The 20,961-nt window shown below is 39.8% G+C and overlaps 3 protein-coding genes across 6 annotated transcripts in view; 1 reads left to right on the forward strand and 2 right to left on the reverse strand.

The window, feature by feature from the left end:
• The window catches only part of fnbp1l (formin binding protein 1-like), a 42,777-nt gene extending 41,651 nt beyond the window's left edge, over positions 1-1,126 (reverse strand). For all 3 annotated transcript variants that reach the window (XM_058639045.1, XM_058639044.1, XM_058639043.1), the window contains exon 1: positions 980-1,126. In XM_058639045.1, the coding sequence (XP_058495028.1) occupies positions 980-1,003 (24 nt within the window). In that variant the 5' untranslated portion in view covers positions 1,004-1,126. The remainder of the gene's footprint in view (positions 1-979) is intronic.
• Positions 1,127-2,795: 1,669 nt separating this feature from the next.
• On the forward strand, positions 2,796-9,030 carry si:ch211-198n5.11 (methylcrotonoyl-coenzyme A carboxylase 2). Its single transcript, XM_058638440.1, has 12 exons — positions 2,796-2,942; positions 3,788-3,952; positions 4,031-4,227; positions 4,350-4,528; positions 4,642-4,722; positions 4,806-4,984; positions 5,092-5,311; positions 5,570-5,661; positions 6,296-6,452; positions 6,690-6,812; positions 7,319-7,564; positions 7,662-9,030. Exons 1-12 carry the CDS (start codon positions 2,923-2,925, stop codon positions 7,746-7,748), a joined length of 1,746 nt encoding a protein of 581 aa, XP_058494423.1. The 5' UTR covers positions 2,796-2,922; the 3' UTR covers positions 7,749-9,030.
• A 1,289-nt stretch (positions 9,031-10,319) lies between these two features.
• LOC131465608 (retinal Mueller cells isomerohydrolase-like) lies at positions 10,320-19,064 on the reverse strand. 2 transcript variants are annotated; one of them, XM_058638442.1, is made up of 14 exons: positions 18,915-19,064; positions 17,659-17,741; positions 17,005-17,155; positions 16,446-16,553; positions 15,956-16,097; positions 15,557-15,704; positions 14,890-14,968; positions 14,662-14,794; positions 14,329-14,471; positions 14,101-14,230; positions 13,212-13,326; positions 11,781-11,875; positions 11,034-11,145; positions 10,320-10,485 (listed from the first exon to the last, which is right to left on the reverse strand). In XM_058638442.1, exons 1-14 carry the CDS (start codon positions 18,923-18,925, stop codon positions 10,340-10,342), a joined length of 1,596 nt encoding a protein of 531 aa, XP_058494425.1. In that variant the 5' UTR covers positions 18,926-19,064; the 3' UTR covers positions 10,320-10,339. The 2 variants fall into 2 exon arrangements, with proteins under 2 accessions (XP_058494425.1, XP_058494424.1); XM_058638441.1 differs by having other exon boundaries at positions 14,890-14,971.
• Positions 19,065-20,961: the final 1,897 nt, after the last annotated feature.

Below are 20,961 nucleotides of genomic sequence, written 5' to 3' on the forward strand. Positions count from 1 at the left end.
CACAGCCTCCAGCACTCATGTGAGCGCACACACACAGCACACGGGGGGATGCTGATGGTTGCCTCTCTGGTTACAACAGCTTGTGATGGCCAACACCCCAGAAAAAAGAGACCTAGACGTTCGACTCACCACTTTGAAAGATATAATTCAAATTTGAATAAATGTTTATTAAATTAAATCCACAAGTTGCAGCAAGACATTAAAGCCGCATTATTATAATATTTAAGATAGGTAGATGATGCAAAATATAAGAAATTCGCTCGGATTTCTTCTTCTTAAATGCGATTCATTCGAGTAATAAAAACCTATTCAATCTGACTTATTTCTCCACTCGTTGCCTTTTACTGTCTAAAAACCACTGTATAAAAACATGGGCTTCACGTCCCAGTCAAAGACCCGGGGCTCTGGACAAAAGCCTGAAAACAAAGACACACGTTGTGCCAATGAGTTAATGATACAAACGGCTGTGGTGCTGAGGTTGATTGGAAGCAGCACGGTGGTCGCTAACCCCCCCACCCCGGATCCAACCGTTTCTCCACCGTGCCTGCCTCTCCTTCAAACGGGGTGTGACACAGACACACATACAAAGCCCTCAACATGTAACTTCGTAACTTGCCAGTCAAGCAAAAAAAAAAAAACACATATTCAACAGCAAAGATGCGATTCAAGTTGTCATGAAACTGGGCAGACAGGACTACATCACCCCCACCTCAGTACCCGCCCGCCGTGTGTGTGTGTGTGTGTGTGTGTGACTCTGCGGACTTCCCTGCCTATTGTTCCGCCGCTGTCACAGACGTTAAGGTGCACCGCGGATTAGCTTTAGCCTTAGCCTCGCGGGCTAGCGTTATCGTTAGCCCAGCGTAAGGTATCCCAGCAGCACCTTCCTGCCACCCGTTTGAGCTAAAGTCCCGTGTGTTTTTCCGTGTCACATAAAACAAAGCAAACAAACCAGTTGTCAAAGAACAGAGTTCAGACATACCCAGAGCTCCGTTCCCCAACTCATGTCGGATTCCTCCTTGTGAGTTCTCCCGTGTTGGACGTAGTTTTCCCCGCTCAGAGATTCCCAAATAGCTCCTGGAACTCCGGTCCTCCTGGTTTAAAACTGACTGTCTGCCGACAAACAATCACTCCGCCTCCTTCTTCCCAATCAGCAGGGCCGCTCCAACCGGGGGCCCTGGACCGCAGAGAACCCCCCACACACACACACACACAAAAATGGATTACTAAATTAATCGTCAATAATTTTGATAATATATTTGATTTAAAAAAATAATAATAATAACAATTAAAACTTCTTAAATGTGAATATTTACTGGTTTCTTTGCTCCTTTTTACCAAATAAAAAAATCATCATTTCACTTTTTATACTCTTTTTGTGTTTTTAACCTGTGTTTTAATGCTTTGGTTTATGTTTCATGACTGTGTATTAAAACTTTGCATGGTAATTCAGGAACAATATATATTGCACATATCATTTTCTTTAGTATCAGTATAACAAAGGTTAAATAAGCACGTTAAAAGTGTAAAAAGTTATAAGTTAAACAACACATAATTGCTATTATTATATGTTTTTTCCCAGTTTAACCACACTGTTAAAATTCACTTTTTCCCCATCTTTCTCTTTTAGCAAAACCTAATCTTTGATTATGTGATACTTTATCATGATAATTGTCAATACTGACACTTTAGTTGTAACAGGTGGTTATTTGAGTTACTGTCGCATTTTGATTATGCTTTAAAAGTCTGTGCCTTGTGTTTCTTGTGTTTTTGCCAATAATGCAGTATATTGCCATCTTATTTAGTTCACATTTGTATTGGCATTACCTAATTACACTGCCTTGTACATCTTGTTGTATGATATTTTGTGTTGCATGGCAGTTTGAAAACGTAGATTAAATGTGTTCTGAATTAATGTTTTCTTTCTTTAAATCTAAAATAAATATTTCTCTCCTATTTTTGTAATCACTTTTAATCCCAATAAATAATTTAAATAATTTAGCAATTCGATTCTTATACAGAGTATAAACAGTCTCTTAGCTTACTTGCATTGTGCACAGTACCCTCAGTTTCCAATTTGATGTTTAACTCATCACAATGGGATAATACTGTAAAATCACTATCAGTTCCATCCTATTTAGTTGTTGTTTTCTAAAAATAAAACGGAAGTTCATCTTGGCCCACATTATCATGCTAACTTATTCATAGCATGGTAATACTTGTATTCTTTTGTCAAAGTCGTCTTAAGGGTAATAATTAAAATATTCTATTTGGATATTCAGTAAATTACATCATTAAAGTTGCTGGAATAACATTGTACTGTTTGTTCTACTTTAACCAGTCAAAGGGCTTTAAATGTTTATGCCTGTATATATATATATATATATATATATATATACAGGGTTAGGGTTATATATATATAAGGTTTTGTCAAATACTATATAAGAGAGGACTAAATTGTTCACGGCTGGTGGAGTAGCGCTCTCTAGCGGCAAAGATACGGCATTGCAAATACAGTCAGCGCTACATGCTCCATTACCTTTTAACTTTACATTTACTAGATAGCATTTACTAGATAGCTATTTATTTTACTGAGAACGAAAAAAAAGTAACCTGTAAACCTACAGGTTATTGCTGATAGTCATATGTACTAGCAATGACTTGTTTGTGGCAGTTTATACTGTTCAAAATTACAATCAGGAGAGGGACAATCATGTGCCTCATTTTCAGTGCAGCCTGTATTTACACACCCACGTCTGTAGATGGCGGTAATACAGATTACAACCGAAGAACACACTGTCCCTCATAACAAGGCAGAAGAAGAAGGATTCAGACTGATAGTCATTGGAGTAACTCTTTTTCCTTTTTCACCCTTTTAACTTGTGCAGTTAATTTAATTATATTAGCAGATTTACACACAGAGACATGTACCGCTGCACGTTAAGGTAAAAATACGTTCAATTTGTTTTCCATTCGTGCGTTTTCACACTCGTGACCTTTGGCACACATTTCATATTGTACACATTAAGCTAACAATACGTCTGACTTCAAATCACAAGTCACAACACAAACGCTTTTCTTTGTAAACCAATGGATACATTTGCGTGTGTGTGTGTTTAAAAAGACAAACATGTAGATTTGTACTCGCATTTGGTGTGTAACATATAGAGATAAAACGAATCTGCCTAAAATATGTAATATGAAGCATTATTGTAAGAATAATTCAGCTATTCCGTAGATATTGGTATCAACAACATGACTCATAATAATGCTAAACTGTGAGCACACTCTCAGTGTTTTCACTTAAATATCACTCTAAGACAAATTATGTTTTGGGGCAAAATAAAAAAAAAACCTTTATGTCATTACAATTTTCCACATTTTATACACACACACACAGACACACACACAAAGTTAAATAATGCTCTCAATTCTGGAAAAAAATAGGACTCAAGACTGGACTCAAGGTGCTCGGTTTAGTCATAGTCTGATTTTAAATCAGGACCACAACTGATTTCCTTCTGTAACAAAACACAAGGCACATTTTTGTCCTTGCTCATGAAGATATGAGCCAAAATAATGATGTTTTTGGTGTTAATTGTTTATAAATAAAAGGTTATCACCATACAAAAGTAGAAATGATTAATTCAAAAAAGTAGCTAGATGATGCATCTCACTTATTTTTTGTTAGTGTTCAGTAGTGGCCAGTGTGTTTGCCTTCTTCTTATCTTCATCTTTTTTATTTTAATGTTGTCAATACTCTTTTCTTGTATGAATTTTTATGTCACAGGCTGGCAGAGCAGCATTGGAAATGTTCTGTCCGGTGTATGAGCGCTGTAGCAAAGAGAAGGACATCTCTGCCAAGTGCCTTCCCAGTGCTGGAGCTGCCCCTGCAGCCCTTCCACCAACATGTGTATGAGGCTAACCTTCGAAACAGCAACACCTGCAATAAGAAGTAGGTTCTTACAAAAGATCTCTCTCCTCACTACATTTAAAAAAAAATTCTAAATCATGACATTATTGCATCCGTTAGGTTCATAGAGTTGAGTGAGAAGGTGAGGAAAGGTGGAGGCCAGAACAGCATTGAAAGGCATACAAAGAGAAACAGGAAGTTGCTGGTCAGGGATCGTCTACGCCTCCTGCTAGATGATGAAGATTTTCTGGAGCTGTCGCCCTTTGCGGGTCTCAATCTGCCATATGGAGACATTCCTTCAGCTGGCTGCCTGACAGGTTAGATACCATGTTACTACAGTCCTGTACGCTCTCATCTCATGATACTCTATAACAACCTTATCAACCCTACAAGAACACACATTAACCTTTGCTCTTCACATGTTTGTATGTGTATCCAGGTATCGGCAGAATCTGTGGTCTGTGGTGTGTGTTCATTGCCAACGACGCCACGGTCAAAGGCGGCACAGCTTATCCGATCACAGTGAAGAAGCAACTAAGAGCTCAAGACGTAGCGACTCAGAACCGCCTGCCTTGTGTTTACCTGGTTGACTCTGGAGGAGCTTTCCTACCTCTGCAGGTTCTTTGCAAATGCAGCAGGTTTTAACAAGTGTTTGGAGTCACTTCATCAGGGGCGAGTGATTCTAACTGTTTTCTTAATTCATAATTCTCTGTTTCTGTGTGAAAATCCAGTCTGAGATCTTTCCGGATAAGAACCAGGGAGGAAGAACTTTCTATAATGAAGCCATCATGTCTGCCATGAAGATTCCGCAGGTAAAGAAGACAAGCATTTACAAAATATTTGGTCTGAAAAGAGACAAACTATTTCTTCATGAAAACAACTAATGGTCCTAAAGGTCTCGGTGGTGTGTGGGTCATGCACAGCGGGTGGAGCCTACATCCCCACAATGGCAGAGGAGACAGTGATGGTGCACCGAATAGGCACCATATTCCTGGGAGGACCACCACTCGTCAAGGCTGCTACAGGAGAGGAGGTGACACCAGAGGACCTGGGAGGAGCCAAACTTCATGCTGAGTATGTGCATCAAACCCACCTCCATGGGAGTAACTCATAGGTGTCTGGAAAATATAACCAAACAATAGAGAGCTACATTATCAGGTGAATTCATCCTCTGGTTTCAGAGTGAGTGGCTGTGTGGATCATTTTGCCTGGGAAGAGAAGGAGGCGTACACATGCACCAGAAACATCATTTCCACCCTCAATTTCCAGCTGCCTGAGGAAGAGGAGCAGGACGAGGAGAAGACGAGGAAGAGGAAAGCAGAGGAGGAGCCACTGTACAGTTCAGAGGAGCTTCTGGGTCTCGCTCCTCGGAGTTACAACTACACACTGGATGTTAAGATGGTACAAAATAGACACAGTTCTTTGCTCTGTAAAGCGAGAAGTGAATGCAGCCACACTGACCAAACACTCAGGGAGAAAAGTGTGAAGTTAAAACTGTCAAACTGGACCTGGATAATACCAGCCGCCAATCCCCATAATGAGAGCATCATTTACATCATGTTCTGTTGAAGAAACTAGTTATTGAGACCATTAACTCCTCAGGCAAATCATCAAGTGATGCAGCATCACTAACTCACAGGTTGATTGTTGTCTGTCCAGGTTATCAGTCGACTGACAGACGGGAGCCGCTTCCAGGAGTTCAAAGCTCGTTATGGAACCACGCTGATCACTGGGTTTGCAAAGATTCATGGGTAAAATATACACGCACCCCTTTTTTTTCAAACACTTTTTGTAATACATTTTTTTCTGATTTCCATGTGGCCTATAGCAGTAAGTAATAATGCCCCAAAATTGCATTTCAGTGCTTTAGTGTTATTTGTCAATGATTGTCAGGGGAGATTAACTTTGGACTTTTTATTAATCCTTTACAACACTGATTTCGCTCATTTACCAACTGGGTCATTCCAAGAAAAATAAATTCATTAAAATACGTTAAGAAAGAGAGCTACAGCAATCGGTTCCAGGAAGCAGCTCTCTGGATGATGATGTCGGTCCAGAGTGGTTCTTTCAGGGAAAATCTTCCGTCACAAACTCAGTTAAACTAACTTTGAAAACTCTCAAGGGTCATTTAGTTGAATAATAGTAAGTCTATTTACTACTAACCAATCACAAATTTAGACAAATTTACAATTCATGCAGTAATCTTTATATATCTTAAATATTTTTTTATTTTAAATATTATCAAATGACATATGGTCTATTAAAGTCATCTAAATTATGCCGTTCTTTTCATTTGAGCACCTGCCACAAAATCTGTGGGGCAGGTGCACACCACTGCTGCTGATCATGTATGTACAGTATAACGTGTATTTTCTGTTGCATTAGGCACCTGGTGGGAATAGTAGCCAGCAATGGAGAGCTGTCGTACCAAGCCGCCCTGAAAGGGAGTCATTTTGTCCAGTTGTGTGACCAGAGAGACGTCCCGCTCCTCTTCCTCCAGAACACAGCGCCCACACCGGCTCTGACGCGCTCCGTGTCCAAGGTACTAACCGACACTCGAACATGTCAGGGCTCTGCAAACACAACACACGCTGGAATATATTAAAAGGTACATTTAATGTGTTTAGAAACTGACATTTTTAGATTTCCTGTGTCCAGGAGAATTACAATATTTCGACATAACGAAAATCACTTATTCAAGCATGGTCAAAATTACTTTTCAAATTAAAGTTGTTTTTATATACAGTGTAATATATTCTGTGTGTGTGTGTGTCTTCAGGCAGAGATGAATAGTAACCGTCTGAAGGCTCAGGGATCGATGCTGTCCACTGTAGCGTGCGCATCCGTGCCCAAAATCACTGTGGTGATCGGTGGTTGCCACGGTGCCGACAGCTACGCCATGGTGAGAGTCACTGCTGTACACTAGACTTTAAAGGTGGTGTAATCCACGTAGGTATGTCAATGAGTGGTGATGGTAGAAAAAAACAGTTATGGACTATAGCTTTAAGTTTAAACAGGAACAAATGTGCATAATTCACAGAAGACGTCAGCACAGGTTGTTTTTCTTTACATCAAACTAGACATTTGTGCCTCTAAGATCTTTGATCTTTTGAAGATGTAACATGACGTTACAGTAATCGGTGCAACACAGTCAAATACAACACACTTAAATGTGATCAGAACACCAGTATGTACAGTATGTGGGATCTGCTGCGCCTTTTGTTTTCTTCTACCGCACAAATAAGCAAAGCAACCTCTGGCACATGCTAATAACATTGCTAAATTTCGTCTCACCTGATGAAGTATCATGACTTATAAGTCACTTGACTTTGCTGAAGTCTCTCATGTGCATGAGGCAGTAAAACAGGGCCAAACCCTCACAAACGTGAATCCTCTTTCTGCCTCCAGTGTGGACGGGCCTTTGAACCAAATTTCCTTTTCCTGTGGCCCAATGCCAGAGTGTCAATGGTGGCTCCGGGTCATGCTGGCTCTCTGCTCCCCTCGGACGCTGAGCAGCAGCAGCAGCAGCAGCAGCAGCAGCAGCAGCAGCAGGAAGACGACATGAATAAGAGATTAGAAGAAGAGAGTTCAGCTTTCTTCTCCTCTGCCAGGCTCTGGGACGATGGAGTTATTCTGCCTCAGGACACCAGGAAGGTAACAAAAGTAACACATCTATAAGATTGCATCCTTCTTTCTTTCTTTTTTTTACCTCTTTCCTTCTCACAGTTGAAGTGTTTCTTTGTGTTTGCAGGTTCTCAGAGACTGTCTGGACATCATTAAACAGCAGCAGTATCAGATTTCCACAGAAAAGGGGCAGTCAGCACTTCTTCGTGTGTAGGAGCTTCCGCTTCCCCCTGACACTCCCTGTGGACAAGACAGAGTCTCTATGTCACTTGTGATGCACATTCTCCACCTTCAACAATCAAAAGTTGTGAAGAGTACCAATAGTCTCAGTTTTTGCCACCTTTCTGTGGGGGGTGTCCAGCACTTAAAGGGTGGAGCTAAACAGGAATGAAATGGGGAAAAACACAAAATGAACCATTTTCAAACACACTGGGCAATACAAGGTAATTTGTGATTCTTTTTTAATGACAAATGTAATCATGGTGGGCTATACACTGTGTCATACTGTGAAGAAATTGTTGTTTTTTTTGTTTTTTTTTATATCCATAATAACAAAGTTATAGTGGTTGGACAGAAAAACCACGATAAGATGGAAATATCCACAGCTGAATCTTATCATCAGTTCTTTAATGTCATATTTGAGAAGGTGACTGATGGATGTAATCAAAATTGTGTTCATAAAACAACGCGGATGGCCAAAGTGAGAAAAAGACAGAAAACAAAAGCAAAAAAACTACATAAAACAGTGGAGGAATGACATTTACTCACAGATTTGATGGTTTTTGTTTTCTTTCAAGTTTTAACCACAATAATCTCATTGTGCGTTCCATTTGTGGGCAGAATTTCCGATTTGAGGGGACAATTCTTGAGCAGGAACGCTCCTCATTTCGGATTTCAGTTTGGAAATTCGGAGCAACTTCGCGCTTGAGAAGTCAAACGTGAGGGTGAAGCCACTCCCAGTTCCGACCTCTGACTTCCGCCGTACTATAAATGGAACGCACCACAAACTTGAAGCAGTTAACACGAGGTCATGAATGTGTCTAAACTTGACAAACTAAAGACTGTCTCCATTCATGCAGAGTTGTTTTGTGGTTCAAGGAACATAAAAAAAACTCACCATGTCCACACTTACAGTCTCAGAACAGATTGTCTTTTCATGCGTTGTTCAGAAATATAATTGAAGGAAGTTGAGACGTGTGTGTGTGTGCCTTTGTACTGTACGTAGGTCAGACTTCCAGCGACAGTCGAACAGAAATCTACACCCTCACTGCATGTGTACAGTTTAACGTCAAATACCAAGTGCTCTTAATGAAAGTTGAATATATTGTCAAGGTAATATTAATTATTAATTAATACAACAGCTCTTGTTTGATTGGCTGTTTTGAAAAAAGATTGTGCTGTGTAATTAATTACGCGTGAATATGAATCCCTGTATTGAAGTTTTTTTTCATTTGTATAAAAGACACAAATGTAAATACATTTTTAAAACTGCAAAACTAGTCTCGCTTTCAATTATTGCAACAGATATCCTGAAATAAAGATGATCTTGTGGCAGCTTTTGAAAACACATAGTTAACAACTTTCTGCATGGCATTTTATTTCCGTACTATTTTACTAGTCCTTATTGTTGTATTATTCATTATATTCACTTCATATTTCCTTTAAGTTGTTTAATAATCATCTATGTCCTGATAAATGTCAACATGTTACTTTCCTTCTCATACCGAGTTATTACATTTTAATTAAGGGCCAACAAATGAGTTCGACCTTCATGATTTATAGATCAATATACGCACAACTTTTACTGTGAACAAATCAAATGCTGAAATGTACCTTAATCTACCTATAAAGGTTAATTGTTGTATATTTTCCGCCACCTGGGGGCAGCACAATCATCTGTATCACAGTTATTAGAAGATAATGAACATAACAGCTGTTCTGATTGTACATCATGATTTTTTTATTGGGACAATGTAACAATGTCATTTCAAATTTATAAAAGATACTGCACTATAATCATCATATGTTGTAAAAACGTTTGATATATATATTCAATCGTAACGTAAGACATTTTAATTATAAAACACAGCTTTGCAGTCAATGGTTTGGCAACAGCAAAGAGAAAGTGACTTGTTGTCTGGCGTTTAAAGGAATAGTTCAGGTTTCAGTGTGGCTGTATGAGGACTTGACACATTAACACTGGCACTATAAGGAGAAACAGATTTGAAGCCTCATCTAATATAATCTGCGTCTGTTTAAATCTACGTTTACTCTCACTCTCCTGCACCAAAGCCCATGAAGAAAATCCGTTTTTTAGCTTGCATGAACACATGTTGCCGGTCTACTGCTGCCTCGTTTATAAAAGTTTGTGGCACTTGGCTCAATCTCAACAAAGATTTTCAATCACCAAAGTCACAAGATGACACATTTAAATGTACTCATAAAAGGCAGCAGTAGATGAACAACCTCTGTGTGCAGTGATGTAAAAATCACTGATTTTTTCTATGGATTTTGGCGCAGGACCAAATGAGAGCTCCTCGTGCTCAGCGTTGATATTTTATTGATAATTTGTCAATAACCCATACAACCACGCTTCAATAAAAGTGAAGTATCACTTTAATATGTTAGTACACATGCATATAAGATAAAAAACAGTGGTCACTCCTCATAATTAATCTGTACTCTAACGTTACAATCAACAGACACTGTTGACAATAAGCTAACTCAGCAGCAAGCAGTACATGGTTGTTGTTGTTTAAGAGTTGTACTTGGTCATGCAGGTGAGGGTGAGGGTGAGCGCCGCGGTCACGGTCTGTACGTGCCGTGCAGAGTCAAGGGGATGAAGACGTTGACCTCTGCTCTGGCCAGCTCCGTCAGACTCATGGCATCCAGCACCAGCAGGGAGCCGGGTCGCTGTGCACCGGGCTTCACCACGATACTCAGCAGCACACCTGTGACGCCGAGACACGGGAGCTGAGTAAATACAGCCGTCCACTAAAAACATGCTCAAGATCAGGGAATTACTGTGTGTCCCTTTAAATCGCCGGGGGACGTAGGTGACGTGGTGGCACGTGGTGATGGGCAGTGCCATCTTTGTTTTGGGTTGTTTTGTGGAAACAGAAATAAATGACTGATGCATCTGCGTAGTCGATATTTTCATAATATGACAAAAAAAAATTACGTCTTTGATAAATTAAGATTTTTTCAAATATTTTCACTGAATTACAGAAAAGTGACTGCCCCATTCACATGGAGTGTGTGAGTGTGTGTAATTGTATTTGTTACCTCTTCAGGATATTGTCTGGCATAAACACTGACCAGTAGTCCTCATGGAGACCAAAACCTGGTCCGAATGAGGCAGAACCTCATTTTTGAGTAACTGATTGTTAAGTTTAAGGCTAAAATTTAAATTGTGGTCATGGTTAAAGCTGTCCAAATCAAATGGAAGTCAATTTAGTGTCCAAAACTAGCTATGTAATCCTGTGTGTGTGTGTCCTACCATCATCCTCCTCTGTAGCTCCAGGTGTTGGCACAAACAGTGGCTCTGACGGGTAACACTCCTCCTCCTGCCACACCCAGGTCTCTTTAGTCTGCACGTTCAGTTTGATGATCTGCAGCAGTTCAAAGGAAAAACTAAATCATCAAAAGACATGAGTTTTTCTGTTGTTTGACTTTTCTTCTATATTGGACCTTGCTAACATATGACTTTCTGTGGTATTTTTAGTTGTTCTGTACTTTTAATTGTTACTTCTGAAAGTCGTCGCTGAGCATCTGCTCATGTGTTTTTCCTCTGAGCAGCCACACACACCTGTTCCTCACTGTTTCCACCTGTGTCTCGTTCAACTGTGTTGTGTTCCCAGCATCCTGCCTCATATAAATCTCCTTGTGTATGACTTTCATCTCCGCTCAGTCATGTACCAAACATATTTTTGGTTACATTCAGACTGTTGGCACTGAAACCTATCGCAGGTATCTCTTTTGTTTGGCTCCTCACCGATTCGTTTGTCTTCCAGCGTTATATAAATACTTTTATTTGTCTGTGTGTGAGCGGAGACAGCAGAGGATTGTGTTTATAATCTTTGTCAAGGTTCTGTCCGCCTTGTTACTGATCACTAATAACTTTGATGAACCTTTTAGTAAGAATGGCTCTCGAGCACCGCATCTGATTTAGGGTTTTTCAGCAGTTATTAGACGAATACTGACTGTGTCTGTGCTTCTCTGTCTGTGGCTGTGTTCACTGTCCTACCCTGTCAGGGATGAAGTGGTTGAGCCCCAGGCCGTAGGCGAACGAATACTTCTTCCCACGACACCGAGAGTAGTTTATCTGTGGAAACTCAAAGGCTGAGGGACACAGAGAGACAGAGACATCAATACGGTGACATAAAATAGACCATATGACCAATATAGGACTATATAAAAGTGATGTATGAGTGATCAGAGTCCTCTGTTTGCTTCACATAGCTTCAGAAACACTTTAAATGTCACTGTAAATGGATTGATTTATCACCAGTCACAGCCTTAACAGGAACTACTCGTGAGCGGGGACCGTGTGTAGAGGGTGACGGACCTCTGGTGTCCTTCTATCGCTGCTCAGTCGAAAGCATCCTGACCTACTGTCTCTGTGTGTGGTTTATCAGCTGCACAGTGGCACAGAGGAAAATCATCGGCTGCCCTTTCCCCCTCTCTGGAGGAACTTCAGTTTTCCGATCTCCAACTGTTTTAAAGAACTAAATTCACACATACAGTTATGACACCTGTCTGAAGGGATTGTGCAATTACGCTGAATGTAGACATCTGTCTTTTGTGTTTTATTCCTACTCTTTTCATTTAGAGATTATTTTCATATTTTTACTACCTTTAATTTTTTACACTAATAAGGAATGCACTCAATGTTGTGATACAGACACCTGTGATTGCATTATTGCTTATATACGATGTGTTTTGACTACTTCCACTTAAACTCTTAAAGGATTTCGGCACACAACTCATACCGATGACAATTTTTGGTTTGTAAACTGTTGTCTATCAGGAGATGAGAGAGCTTTGTCTGCGTACTTGACATGTTGTTCTACATCTATGTTATATGTTCTATTATTATTATTATCATCATCATTGTTATTATTATTATTATTATTATTATTATTATTAATAATAATAATAATAATAATAATAGTAATAATAATAATAATAAACCGCTGTGTTTTAAGGTTCTCAGATTTGTCTTAGCCCTTGTCCACAGATTTAGCTCGTTTTAGCCTTTTTTTCCCAAGTCTCAACAACAAAGGTCTGAAAGTCGTGGTCCTCCAATCAATTTCATGTGGCCTGAACACTAAATATCAAGTTATAATGAGGTATTTACAAAGGTTTTCTTTTGCAATAGATTCATTCATTCAAATTCCGTGAAATATCGTCTCTAATATTCTTTTTTGCAACATCACGATTGAATTTTGTGATATAAAGTTTCTTCTTATGTAAAACTTTTCACTTTTCTTTTAATTCTACTGGCCCCCTCCTGACGAGACTCAATGCTTAGTGGCTTCAAGGTCTCGATGTGGGCAGATTGTCTTCCGCATGAAGGTGGTCATAAATGATGACTTTCCAATAGCCTAAATCAAAGAAAGTGCACAAGTGTATATTTTCATGCAGTGTGTGTGTTTGCAGAGCCGTGTTTCATTACCCTGTCTTGGTCCAGAATACAGGACTTCAGGTTCCAGCCAGATGGTGCCGTCCCTGTGCAGGACAGCAGTAGCTGTAGTGTAGGACAGAGACACCAGGTTCTTCCCCTGCGCCTCCTGAACACACACACACACACACACACACACTGTTACAATCAGCTGGTTCTTACTAAATCCTTTCCCCCACAGATTTGTGGTCACAGGTGGGAACTATTTGTGAAGATGCTGATTGTTTTTTTGGTTCTTATTTTTGCCTGAAACATGTGGCTTCACCTTCAGTTTTTCTGTAATTATATTATGATACCATCAGCAGTTGGTTTAATTTGAACATCATGCTGCTAAGATTAACAACCACTGGCGTTTAACTGACTGGCACGATTATCTGTAGAATCTCTAGAATACTGCTGCTTTGTGTTTTATCATTAGTGATGGAAAAAAACATTATTCTAAAACAATATTCTAAAAGAAAAAAACATTTGTATCATAATGTTGAGATAGAAGTCCTAGTTATATGATAAATTAGTTAACCTGAACTGGACTAGTGTTTTGATGAGTGAGCAAGTCTAAGACAAAGACAAAAAAAAAAGATGTGAAATAAATGAAAACATACACAAAATAACCAAAAAGAGACAAGGAAAACACAAAGCGACTCAGCAATAAAACACACATATCCAAAATGACCCTGAACACCTAACTCCACACCCAAAATAGACAGAAAAGAGAAACAAAAACAAAACACAAAACACCACAAATGCACACAAAGACAGAGGTCAGGTCACTCCAAACAACAAAAGAAACACAGACCGATCACAAAGACATACAGATGCAAACAACCACAAATAATATGGTGTGTGTGTGTGTGTGTGTGTGTGTGTGTGTGTGTGCACTCACCCTGTGTATATCCAGTGGCAGTACGTATCGCCTGACCTCAGGTTGAGGAGCTCTCATCGCTGCTTTCTTCACCTCCTCCCACTCTTCCTTCACGTTGGCCATGTACAGGTAATTAAACACAAAGTCATGACTGCAGAGAGTGAGAGAGAGAGAGAGGGAGTGAGAGATAGAGGGAGTGAGTGAGAGAGATTAAACATAGAACACACACACACAGAAGATCATACTCACCCTTTCCATGTGCACAAGTCGACGACGATGAATCCGTCGTCCTCGTAGGCGTTGATGTGGTGGAAGAGGTTGAAGGCTGACGTTCTGAACTTGTGGCTGCTCATATAAGCAGCTGGGTCTTTTGTAGCCAAGTGGAACCATGTCTACACAACACACACACACACATGCATGTATATATATACATATATATATACTCCATATAAACAGAAAGGTAATAAACACACTCCCTTTCTATTGTATTTGCATTGTATTTACATCCCTGGTCCTTATGTATAACAGTGACACAAATAAATGAATTGAACTGACGACCCGCGTGTCTCCAGCACAGCCTACCCCCATGCTCTCGTTGGACTCGAAGCAGTCCATGTAGGTGGCTCCTGTGATGCTCCAGGCCGCCAGGAACTTTAACAGGTTGATCTTCACAGGCTGCTCCACAAACACAAAATAGTCATCCGTCATACCGAAACTGCAGAGAGAGACAAACAAGAGAGTTTATGAAATCAGTGCAAAGCATTAGAGACAGAATATGGTTCAGTGGAAACATGAGAGAGGACACGGTACCTGTGGACGTAGGAGGGTTTTGACCTCTCACTGCTGGGCAGCTGAACCACGACCTGTGATTTCTCTATGGGGTCTGAGTCTTCTGAAAGCGCACAGAGTCATTTTCATGGTTCAGACATGTAATGTGTCTCTTTGAAGTTGACATCTCAAACATAGAATGTTCATCAGTACAAACGTCTTTATCCGTTCTTATTGGCTCCATTTTCTTTTATTCTTCATTTTAAACTGTAACTTATTTATTTAATATGTACTTTTTTCTATCTCTCAGTAAAATTCATTAGTAATCCTCATGGAGACCAAAACCTGGTCCTAATGAGGCAGAGCCACTGGTTAAGTTGAAGGCTAAGATTTAAATTGTGGTTAGGTTAAGGTGGGGGTTAGGGAATTAACTAGTTATGGTTAAGACACAACACAGCGTGTGTGTTTCCTCGTATTTATATCTCTGTGAAGGCCAAAAACATAAAAATCTATCTTTATGGGGACATTTTGTCCAGACCTTACAACTTTAAAGTGCCCTTTCAGGGTTAAACCTGGTTTAAGGTAACGGTTAGGCACTTAGCTGTGATGGGCAAGGTTAGAATAAGGGGCTAGGGAATGCATCAGGTCAATGATGTGTCCTCATTAAGATATAAAAACAAGTTTGTGCGTTTGTGTGGTATAGACTCACCATCCTGAGCAGGTGGAATCTTGACGATGTTGTAAGCCAGACTCATGTTCTTCCCGAAACAGTTGCCGATGTTGTAGACTGTACCATCTGTGTCAGTGTGGGGGTGGGCAGTCACCCCGTTCACTGAGATGTACTTGCAAAGGTCCACCTGATGTAGGCACACAAACACACGGTAGTCAGGGGATGAACAGTGAAGAGGTCGAGGTAAAACCAAAAACAGTGACAATCATCTACTCTACACCTGTCTATAATCAAACTAATGATTAATGTGATCAGAAACACCTGAGCTTGTCCTGCTAAAACCTGTCAAAATGGCTGCTGTGCAGAACTGAACAAAAACTTAAAAATGAACTTGCCATTGTTTAGAAAAGAGGGAAAGTAAAGCGCTCATCCTCTCACCTTCTTTAATGTCTCCAGTGAGTCGGGATCGACCTTGGTGATGTAGTTGGTCTCTGTGACAGCGTAGAAGTCTTCTCCGATTGGATAGACGTTCACTAAACAGTTGTCGGTCACTTCAATGCCTTTAAAGTAAGTAAAGAATCTGAAAAAAAACCCAAGAAAAACAGATATTGCCACAGAATTCTCTCAATTGAAATACGAACCAACAACAGTAAACAGTCTAACACATGAATTAAGCAAACTCTGTTTCAACTGCTGTTGTTTTTAAAGTGTTTTATATATAAAGTTGGGCTGGATTGGATTAGCTTAGTTTAGCTAAGTTTAGCATGAGGATGAGAAGCAGCAGGAAACACATTAACAACTCGTTATTTAGCACATTTGAGCACACGTGAAAACAACAAGACAGCACTGTGGCCGAGTTCAGCAGTTCAGTTAGGACATTTGCTGAGTGGAAAACCTGTCATTTGGAGTGAAGGTTTAAAGGTTCTACCTGGAGAAGATGTTCTTACAGGGGTCAGGGTAGGCTGCTGTGCCAAACTCAGTGATGACCACTCTGTTTTCAGCCATAGCACGGACATACGCGTCCGATTTGATGAACCTGGACACAAAGATCACACAACAAGATGTGACAGAGAACCATTGAGCCACTCGAAGCATCTTCCCTATACAGCCATTGTACTCTAAAGATTGTGAAGCACAATTCAATGCTGAGTCAATAAAATGTTGCACTGGTTCCAGGGGGAGTTTGACAAAACTATTTTGCAGCACCTGTGTCTGATTTGGTCTCGTTTAGCAACAGTTTGGATGAATCTGCACCGCTCAGCATACCTCTCTAAACTCACAGTAAATCAGATGTTGTTAAAAATGTGCAATAAAAGTGGTGATAATGAGATACACGTGACATCAGGTGAAAAAGCAAGATAAAAATGATATGTCTCTATAAAACTTTGAGAACTAATATCTGGTGTAAGCTACAGATTTTAGTTTTTAATTGCATTAACTGCCCTGTAAGAAGTGCTCAGTTTTTTTCAAGTCATACTTATTCTTACTTCCTGTAGTAGGTGACCTGCCCATTCTTCAGGTCAAACTTGTGTATCATAGCCTGTCCGTCAAACATGTGACGGAGCGGTTGACCCCCGACCTCGAAAAGACCTGGACCCATCCTGAGGAGACTGCCGTTTAGCCATGATGGTATCACACCTGTGCGCACACACACACACACACACTGCTGTTTCATGGCTTAAACCCGTGCTTTACCATTATGACTTCATTAACTTCATTATGACGATCCTGTTTTTAAAGATGGCAAACTATCAAATCACTCTAGAAATCGTGATGAGAACAAATTTACGACTCACTTACAGCCATATGTGTATATCATTTTGAATTTGTAAACAACAAAAACACATTTAAATCTAAAAGGTTTGGAAAATTATGTTTGGGGGCCCCAAAAAAATCTCCTGAAACCCATCTGTGGGTCCCCGAGCCAGTCTTTGGGAATCATGGGCTGAAACAATGCTGGAACGTCTATCATCACAATGAAATCTTTTTTTCGGTCTTTCTTTATTGTGCAAAAACATGGAGACTGTCAGTAGAATTGAGACAATTGAAGGAAAAGATTGGAAAAATACAAATGTAAACAGAAAAATCATTGTTAGTGTGTCTGTTTGTGTGTGTGGTGGCACTTCACTCGTCCTTCTTACCGATGACCTTGGCAGGAATGGGTTCATTCAGCTCCTCTACTGTCTCAAAGATCTTCTTGTAGCCTGCAGCAGGATGCTCCACACTAGTGAGGAAAACATTTAATTAAAGGCCCAATTCTGCAAAGTTTTTTACGGTTTGATCCAATCCATCTAGTCAGGTTGATTTAAAAAAATAGTGAACAATATGAAGATGTTAGTTGTTAAGTCTGTCTATCTATCTATCTATCTATCTATCTATCTATCTATCTATCTATCTATCTTTTAGAGCTGCAACAGACTATTTTTTCTTAATCGATTAATCTGTCGATTATTTTCTCGATTAATCGTTTGGTCCATAAAATATTAGAAAACCATAAAAAAAAATTCTCAAATGTCTTGTTTTGGCCACAAACCAAAATGATTTACTTTTAATGATTTCCATGTTATCCAGAGCACAGAAATTAAGCAAATATTCACATTTAAGAAGCTTAAACAATCAGAAATCTTGTTTTAATCATGAAAAGCTTTGAACCGATTATCAAAATAGTTGATTCTATCTATCTATCTATCTATCTATCTATCTATCTATCTATCTGATCCAATGCTTAACACTCATTTTCACTGGAAAATCTCTTAGGGCTGGGCAATATGGCCAAAAACAATCAAATAATATTGTTAATTGTCACAATAATAAGGCGGACAATTAAGGACTATGGTTTGCTTTAGAGCGAAAGCTAGAAAAACGAATTTATTGTGGTAAATTCTTGAGGGACAGAAATCAACCTTTGTTATAATGATCAGTACACTGTCTACTGTTAGTGAAATATTGCCACGCTCTGAAATGAGCCGCGTTGATGTAACAGAAGGAGAACGAGACTCTTGAAAACAATTTGTTTGCTGATAACACAACATAAGAGGAGTAAAGAGAATGCAGCAGAGATTCTTTCTCTAGAATACAGAAAACATTTTTCCTTACTGGGTTTCTCGCTGCTGCGTCACTTTGTCAACCGTGTGCAGGCCAAACAAAAGTGCACCATTTAAAACCCACATTACAGAATCATTGTTTTTTTCCTCACACAGTCAAATAGCAAACGTCACTGAATGATGATCATGCTACTTCTTATTTCATCACTGGAAACAAATACATCGGAAACTTTTTTTTTCCTTAAAGTAAAGTTTCCTTCAGTCAGTCATCATCTACTGCTTTATCCTCCACCAGAGGGTCGCTTCACAAACAGGAAAAACATTTAAGAAAAGAAAGGGAGAGCCTGACTCACCAACTGGCCATGCTGCTGTTTGCTCTCCACTCTTGAACTCAGATTTCCTGCTGAAGAGACGTGCATTTAAACCACTCACAGATTTCCTGTGGTTGGAGATGGAAACTGAGGCCCTCTCCCTTTATCCCCCGGCATCCACCCCTTTCTCCTATTTTCTCCTCCCTTTTCATACCTTTTCACTCCCTCTCCCACTCTCTTCAGTGCCTTCATGCCCTCCCCTCTCCTATCCGTCCTTCCTCCTCCTCCTCCTCTGGCTCTGAACAAGTCTGCTTTGTCTCCTCTCCTTTCAGCCGTCTGGCCCTCAGCCTCATGCTGAAAGTTCTCTCGGCACCAAAACAAGTTCTTTGTACACACATAGGAGCACAACCTACCAGTGAGGTGGGTCAAACTAATAAAGTCAACCTTTAAAAGCGATGTGTCGGTGTTGTTTGCCGTGTAGATGTGCAAGTAGAAGGAACCCTTTCTAATTAGTTCCAGACAGCTTTGAGAAACACTATGAAACTATTTTAATTAGCAAAGTCTGGAGGTGGGGGGAGAGCAGCGGTGAAGGCAGGGGAGAGTGAATGATTACCAGCGTCTCTTTTTTGTCCTTTTGTCATTTTGATAAATGAGGGTTGAATGAAAGGAAAAGTGCGACTTTAAATGCAAATGGTTTCATTAATAAGGGTAAAAACCACAGTAATCTGTGGGTTCTTCACACAAAAAGAGCAGTGACCTTGAGCAAAAGGGAGGACAGGTCAAAGATTAACTGCTCCTGGAGGCTGACTATCAATAATTGTAAATCATTTGAGGGCCAATAATAACCAAGTCTATAATATATTTAGGTTCTTGTATTGTTTTACTGGGAATGTGTTGTTTTTGGTCGCAGTTAAACTCATTCTCCTAATTTTCATTGCATCAATTTTCAATTAATCCTGGTTAATTGGAGTGTTGTTGACAGTTGCATTTGTCTGAATAAGATGAGAGAAAAGATCAATTACAATGTCAAAAAACATATAGCAAAAAACAGTAATCAGTGAAATGGATTCTCCTGTTGAGCAGCTCTTTCTTGATTTTTAAAACCCACTGTTAGCTGTCCCAAAAACAAACCACATTTACATAGTCAGTAGGTCTATTGTTTAAGCCTTGCAATGCCATTGGATGGTAAATGTGTAAATAGGTCTGACCATCAGGCCATGAACTCATACGACTTGCGAATTGTCCTTGATGCACATGCACATATGTATGGTGCATTGTTCTGGACTCTAGGCATGTAAGGGGTCTGGGGGTTCCTTTTTAGTATGTTAACAAGAGATTATCCAGACTGTATTTGTGTGACTTCAGTGCAATGTATCACAAAAAATATTGAGAATATTGCAAATCATGAGAGAGATGCTGGAGAACAGGAGAAGATTTCAGCATCTTCTGTCATCCAAGGTAGAGTCAATTTCTGTTATTTACCGTATTTAATGTTTCACTGATTACAGTTTTTAGTACATTTCTTACGTTTCAACTTTTTCTTATCTTATTCAGACAAACACAACTGTCAACACACCAAGGAGAGGGCGGCCATCTTGAGGCAGCCGGGTATCATCGGTGACATCACAGAGCCCTTTGACATCCATGACAGTAACACCACAGAGACCTGGGACTGCCAAGGACACCATCGCACACTGCCCAGGTGAAGACAATGATGTAGACGCTGCAATAAAGGCTACTCTAACACGCTCTGCAGGAAGTGCAGGGTGTGTCTCTGCTTTTCAGGGATAAAGAACTGCTTTTTGTACTGCTACTGTACATGAACACTGGACACTAGTTTTTGAATGGAGTTATTGTCTTTGTCTTCTCCCATTTATCCATTTTCATTTAGTTTTTTTAATCAGCCTAATAAATTACAATTCATACAAATATGACTGTTGTGTGATTATTATTCATGATATTAAATGTTATGGTGCTTTATCAGCAATCCTGCACATGAACTCTTTTTACCCAACGTTGTGATATTAGAACATTTCTGCCTCAGAGACGTCATTTTTTCTATTTTTGGCAATTACCGGCTGATTTTGCT

Source organism: Solea solea, chromosome 9, assembly GCF_958295425.1.
Source record: "Solea solea chromosome 9, fSolSol10.1, whole genome shotgun sequence".
Taxonomy (NCBI): domain Eukaryota; kingdom Metazoa; phylum Chordata; class Actinopteri; order Pleuronectiformes; family Soleidae; genus Solea; species Solea solea.